Consider the following 6,702-nt stretch of genomic DNA (forward strand, 5'->3'; position numbering starts at 1 on the left):
GTACTTCTGGATCCTATAATGGTGTAGAAATCGAGTAAACCTTTGATGGCATGTGGCCAATAGCCGGTGCGTCGCCTTTTATATGCACTCGGCCGGCGTTGATTGACAGGTTTTTAATTAATTTCCCGGCTCGCAGATAACGCTACGATAGAACGATACCAATAGAAACGACGCTGGATATGCACCGGTTATACAATTTCATTTGTTTCACCGCAGTAAATTAGTTGAATGACGTCATCGAATATTCGGATTCGATCGAATATTAGACCCTAGATATTCGGATTCGTCGAATCCGAATAGTTTTGATCTCAGCCCATCCCTACATATAATCTAATTTAAATAAATATATTAAGTACAATGTTAGGACCTACTTAACAGGCTTGATATGTTCCTCAACAAAATCTTTCAAAACTTGAAGAACTTGGTTTGGATGAACAGATGCAACGCCCATTGTATCTGTAAAGTAAGATCTTATTTCTGGCTTGCTAACTTTAATTAATTTCATAATGACATACTGTTTTTGATGAAAAGTGTATAGAAAATACAATATTATGCTACTAACTTCTCAAGGGGTAAGAATGCAACTTATTTATCCTCGTGTGGTGGAGCAATGACAGTCGTTATAACACGATCTGCTCTGTTTCTTACACCCCAGGCCCACTTAAAAATAATCATGTTTTTACTCTGTAGATATCTGATGTATGGCTGACAATTTAAAAAATCTATAAAGGACCACTTGATTCGAGAAATTCTCAGTTTGAGCAATTTCTTTTAAGTATCTTGCCTAAGGTCTCATTAGCCCAAAATGGTAGCAATCTGGAAATTTAATCCGCAATTGATTTAGAAACCGCAATTGATTTAGAAACTTAAAAAAATTAAGTCTTACCATTGTTGCTGCTTAATGGTGCGAAACGTTCATGGAAATAGTTTGACAATTTGTTCACATCATCCTCTGTTTCAATGTTTAATGCCTGGAGTTTATAATTATCATTAGTTTTAAGAAAAAGGAAATGTTTCCAAGAACCGGTTTCAAGTTTGTTTTTAACATTTTCTAATTTCACTCAATTTTCCAACACAAATTTTACAACGTGACATACTTTAAATATTGCATCCAGTCTTATCAGTGATCGCTCTTCACTCTGCAGAGGCTGAAGGAGTTTGTTGAGCTTTTCCTCCATCAGGAATCCTCCCTCATCACAAAGAACCTCCAGGAGCTGCTTCACCAATCCGAGGGATAAATTACTCTCCTGTAAAAAATAAATAGAAAATGAATGAATGCACTTATTTATCCTTGTGTAATGGGCTTAATTATACCAATTTACTATAATATAAGTCATTTTTAGCCCCTATTTGTGCTACATTGTAGGATCTCATAGGGGTAAAAAAAATAATAATGTAACAAAAATCCCAGGTCGTATGACATGCCAAGCTGTAGAACATTACACATGGGAAAAAATAGACGCAGATTTTAAACTTACTGGTGTTATTTTTACTTTACTCTCATCAGCATCTGAACCAAGGTTAGCAGCTGCTGTTACAATTTCCTTTGCATAAGAATGAGCGCTTGGTCTCGGGTCTTGCTCTTGTGTTTCCAATGGGCCAGTTAACTGTAAGGAACTAAAAAAAAGCAAAAAATAAAATCATTTTAATTTAGAATGACTTATTTATATATCCTTGCTTATATAAGCAAATGGAAAATAAACAATTTTATGCTATGTTTATGTTATAGAGAACAAATATCAACGGCTCATATGGTATGTGAAAAACGTTTACGTTTCCTTTGTCATGCCTGAAAGATTAATTACATTATACTTAATAGCATTAGTAACAGAAAATTGAAAAATTAAAAAATCAATAATTTTTTTTATTTTTTTTTTATTTAGAAAATAGTTTTTTTTACACAACATACACATTAGGTTGATGCCACTGTAGTCCAAGTTGTTGTTCATGAATAGTTTGGTCTGCTTTCAATACTTGCTTCACAAGATCTTTTACTTCTTCTTCATTCATTTTCCAAATGCTTTCAAACTTCTTCCAGTCAGTGGCAGAAAAATGTCTGAAATTCGGGGAAAAAATGTTAAAGTTAAAAAAAAAATATTGTTGCATTTTGTGTTGATCCTAATACATAGCCTATACAGTACTGTGGATAAAATTGAGTTATAAACTGTGGGGTGTTCTGTTTAACGCAGATGTTCTGTTTAATACTTGAGCCAGCTTTCGAGTTATCATGTATGTTACTTTGTGGGTGATTATTTTTTGGATATTTTTATATTTTTATGTATGGCTGATAATTTGGACAACCTATTAGTGACCACTGGGTTGGAGACAATTGCTGTGTCTTGCCCAAGGACACATACACCCACAATGGGTAACAGCGACAAGCCTAAACCCATTACCTCTGGGTTACAAGCAAGCTAGCTGACCACTTTGCCACAGCGCAGAAAATCACTTACTTCATTTTTTTGTGCAGTTCTTTATATTGGTCAGCAATCCTTTTATATTCATCAACCAAACTTTGGTTTTCTTCTTTATAATGTTTCTCCTGCTTAGCAAGCTTCAGTCGGAAACTGTTCAATGTGTCTTGCAACCTGAAAGGATAGAGATTTTAACCCACATAGAAAAAAATAAATGTATGTACAGTAGCAATGCTTAAATATAGTGGGGTGGGGGAGATGAGGAACCTTTTTATTTTATTTTCTCGTTCCATTTGGTAGCAAACAAAGAATATTCACAGAATTATAAAACCGTATTCTCTCGACTCCTAAGGACCGTTGTTAATTGTTTAAAATACTATTAGGATATTAGGTTATTATGTGCTAAAGGTATCTTGTTTTTCCCCACCTTACTATAAACATAAACTACAGAAATTAATTAAATATCAATTACACTGCAACATATCTTATTAGAAACACTTCAGATTTTTTCCCATCATATTTTATTAAGCTGTTTAGAATAAGTTTTAGCATAATATTTTTATAAAATAATAAGTTTAGGAGCATTTTTTCTTTTACACCAATAAAATGTTTTATCGCACTAAATACCCCGTTTAAATACCTTGTAATTTTCCGTTTTTGTTGCGATTTTGTAATTGTATTTTCTTCATCACGTTTCTTCAAGACTTGGAAATTATATTCAAGTTTTTCTTGGTTAAGTTGATAAGTTGCTTTCATTTGCTGCAACTGCTGCTCCAGAATCTGGTAAGAAAGACTTGAGTAAGATTCCTTTAACCTTAACAGGCTATAATGTATATTATACACCATAAGTTTAATACTATCAAAAGTATTTTGATACCCCATGTGCACTGTCAAAATGTCAAGATATAGTTTAATATGTATGTTTTAAATAGGGATGAAGTCTTTAGACAAAACGCTACAAATATATAACTGTTTAATACATAAGATAAGGCAAAAATACTGTTCTGCAATATGTACAGCTAATAGTAGTAGTAAGAGAATATGCATGTTTAAGCTTATGTAACATATTTTAAAATTCATAAACTCTACTGATTTAGCTCATTTTTTTTGTTAACAAAGAAAATATCTATATAAGTATCTGGTAACGAAATATAGATGCTTTAGCCTATATACCATATTTCATAACTCATAAACTATTTTTACATTTAAAAAAAAAAGATTTGTTAACAAAGAATAGATAGTATCTAGGTACCTGCACATCAGTTTCTAGCTTAATCTTGACCATATTATATTCCTCGGTGTCATGGGTTCTAAGCGAGTCAAGTTGCGCTTCATGATCTTCCACTCTCTTAAACCTCATCTTTAAATATTCTTCTTCTCTTTCTCTCCTCTGTGTCATCGTTCCATCCCATTTGCTTCGATTGTTTTTTAAAACCATTCCTCTCTCTTCCATGAAGGAGTTCTGAAGACATAAAAGCGAATAAATAAATGAACATATTACATTTATTCTGTCATGACTGTCATAAAACACAGATGTTTTATATTTAAAAAGTGAATAAATGAATTTAACTTATTTATTCTTGCATGGCGGGGCAACGACAGTTGTGTAATGCAGACGCCTTGTTTAAAAAGTAAATAAATAAAAGAATGAATATCACTTATCATAATGCGACGAGGTAGATAGTCTTAATAACGCAAGTGTCTTACTTCTTACACCTCGTGTCTGCTTAAGAGTTACCACATTTGTAACTTTGTGGATAATTGCATATTGTTTTTCTGTCTTTCTGTAAAACCAGCTTACCTCAATCTGTATAAGTTCATCTCTATAAGACTTGGTGAGGTTTTTAACTTGTTCTTCCATTCGTTCAATCATAAGATCAACATCCTCTGATTGTTTCTTCAAATCTTTAACGTATTCATCATCTTTCTGTTATAACTCCTGCGTAAGATGGTTAAATTTAGTATATAACCACTGCATTAACATGGCAAAACTTTTTTTTTATTTGGATATACAAATGAAGATTAGGTTAAATAACACAATGAAGAGAAGGAAAAAGGGAAGCCACAAAACAACAGTTGTTACAACATGCAACGACTAAAAACTCCATGAGGAAGTGATAAGGAAACAGATTAAATTTATAAACATTTAGTTACATTTAAACAATACAACTACAGTCATTAAAAACTAGCTATTGGTAAAAAATCTACTAAGTTAAATTTCAATAAACATACAAACCATTTGTAGCTGGTTTATCAAATTATTCTTCTCGTCAATAACTGTATCACAAGCTTGTGTTTGTTCCACTAGCATCTCATGGAGATCGTGAGGTATTTCTTTCATCTGGGTGGCAGACCATCGACGACTGATGTCATCAAATTTCTCTGATGAGGTTTTAGCCTCAGCTTCAAGCTTTTCCACCCTGTATGTTTGGGGTTGTTTAAGTAATGTGAATAAAATGCTTGGGTAGAAAAATATCACTGTTGCAAATTGTTATATATGGAATATAGTTATTGCTTAGTGATTTGTAAAAGAATCTCTGCCATTAAAAGTAATTGTTACAGAAAATTTCATGTAGTATTTTGTGTTCTATATAGGTCAGGGTCTATACCGGGATTAAGCCTATTAAAAATCTAATGTTAAAGAAATAACAAATTTAAAAAAAAAACACAATTTAAAATACAAATAATTATAGCTTTGCTCAAAAAATAAAACTTTGAAAAAATGTTTAACAAATATGAACTAAAAAATACATCAAATGAGATTCAGCACCTTGTATGCTTAAACTCTGCCTCCTGAATCCTGTGTTGCATTTCCCTCGCATCTCCAGCCATAGCAACATTCGTGACCAACTCAAGTCCATCATTTCTTAGTTTTTCGAGCCTGGTCCTGCTGAGTTCAACTTGTTCTTTCCCTTTCCCAATATCTGAGCTGACTTCCTTTTCAACCACTGCATCTTCACCCAGGGCTTCACTGGAAACAGTATTTACATTTATTAAATTGGTTTGGCTTCTAATTTAATGCAGTTCACGGTTGTTACACGAGCGAAGATAGGAGTAGTTTCCTGGTTAAGTTTGCTTAATATTATGTACTGCCAGTCTGCAGAGTATGGCAGGTGCACAAGCGATTCGGTTTACGAATTTTTAGTGATACACGCCATAATTTGCCCTACGCACACCATTTAGCTAAACAAAGAACATTTTGGTATGCATGCCATAATCAGTCTTACCCATGGCAATAATTAAACAATGAACCAAATATGTGCTATTTTTATTGTGATTTGGAAACGCATATCTTATGCAAGCTAATTTGAAACGATAATAAATAGTAAAAGAAATGATCTTTTTTACCCATTAGCCTAATTATTCTTGCAAACAAATATTATTAGGCTATTTCTTGCCATTCATAGAACTTAAATAAATACATCATATTAGAGTGTTTGTTACAATAAAAATAACTTATTGGTTATCAAGCCTAATTTACTAATACCCAGGTAAGAGGTAACAATGCATTTCTAAAACAAAAATTCAAATTATAAATATCACCGTTTCACTTGTTCAATTCTCTTCTTGATCCTCTCTCTTCTTGCTTTAATTCTCTCCTCTGGGTCAACAGAGTCAACTGAAGGTCCTGTGTTTTGATCATCCTCCGGTTGGTACAACATATTTTATTGTTTTAACTATAATAACATAACTAATCAGGCAAAAATCGACCCTGCAAAATTACACGATGTTATTACAAAAAAAACTATAAAAATGACCGATTTAAATAAATTTACTTGAATTATTATTGAAATATTCGTCGTAGAAATGTACAATGCTGCGAATTTGAAAAGGAAAAACAATACAATAATTAGAAAAGAATAAAACACGAAAGTAATCTACTTTACGCTTGCTTTAAGGGTGGTATGCAGAAAGTATACTTAACTTTTTGCTTGATCTTAGTTTAGCTAAACGGAGATCATGCAAAAAACTTAAGTGGTATGCAGAAAGTATAATCAGTGATTCTTAGCTGATCTATGTTTATCTTTTTCGTGTTTGTGACGTAACAATGGACGAGAGAATTTCTCTCGAAAATTACTCCACGAAGAAGCCAATTCTCGGTAAAAATGGCGACAAAAATGTTTAATAAAAGTCAAAAACGAATTTGTTATTGTTTTTATACCTTTAACACAATAGTAATCAATATAAACAGTATAAATAGTATGGAAAGAGTAGCAGCAAGTCGGAGTAAGGTCAGTAAGCGGTTACCGAACTTTTGCGATTCGAAGCGCTTTTTTCTAAAAAGGCC

General features: G+C 32.6%; 1 protein-coding gene across 1 annotated transcript in view; it reads right to left on the reverse strand.

Annotated features, from left to right (window-relative positions):
* The window catches only part of LOC100178765 (dynein regulatory complex protein 1), an 8,456-nt gene extending 2,328 nt beyond the window's left edge, over positions 1–6,128 (reverse strand). Inside the window, 12 exon segments of the mRNA XM_004226072.4 lie at positions 372–456; positions 887–971; positions 1,098–1,247; positions 1,479–1,617; positions 1,910–2,056; positions 2,454–2,588; positions 3,055–3,194; positions 3,667–3,876; positions 4,216–4,353; positions 4,651–4,834; positions 5,185–5,385; positions 5,958–6,128. Of these exon segments, the coding sequence (XP_004226120.4) occupies positions 372–456; positions 887–971; positions 1,098–1,247; positions 1,479–1,617; positions 1,910–2,056; positions 2,454–2,588; positions 3,055–3,194; positions 3,667–3,876; positions 4,216–4,353; positions 4,651–4,834; positions 5,185–5,385; positions 5,958–6,076 (1,733 nt within the window). The 5' untranslated portion in view covers positions 6,077–6,128.
* Between the last annotated feature and the right edge of the window lie 574 nt (positions 6,129–6,702).

The sequence above is a fragment of the Ciona intestinalis genome, chromosome 5, assembly GCF_000224145.3.
Source record: "Ciona intestinalis chromosome 5, KH, whole genome shotgun sequence".
NCBI lineage: Eukaryota > Metazoa > Chordata > Ascidiacea > Phlebobranchia > Cionidae > Ciona > Ciona intestinalis.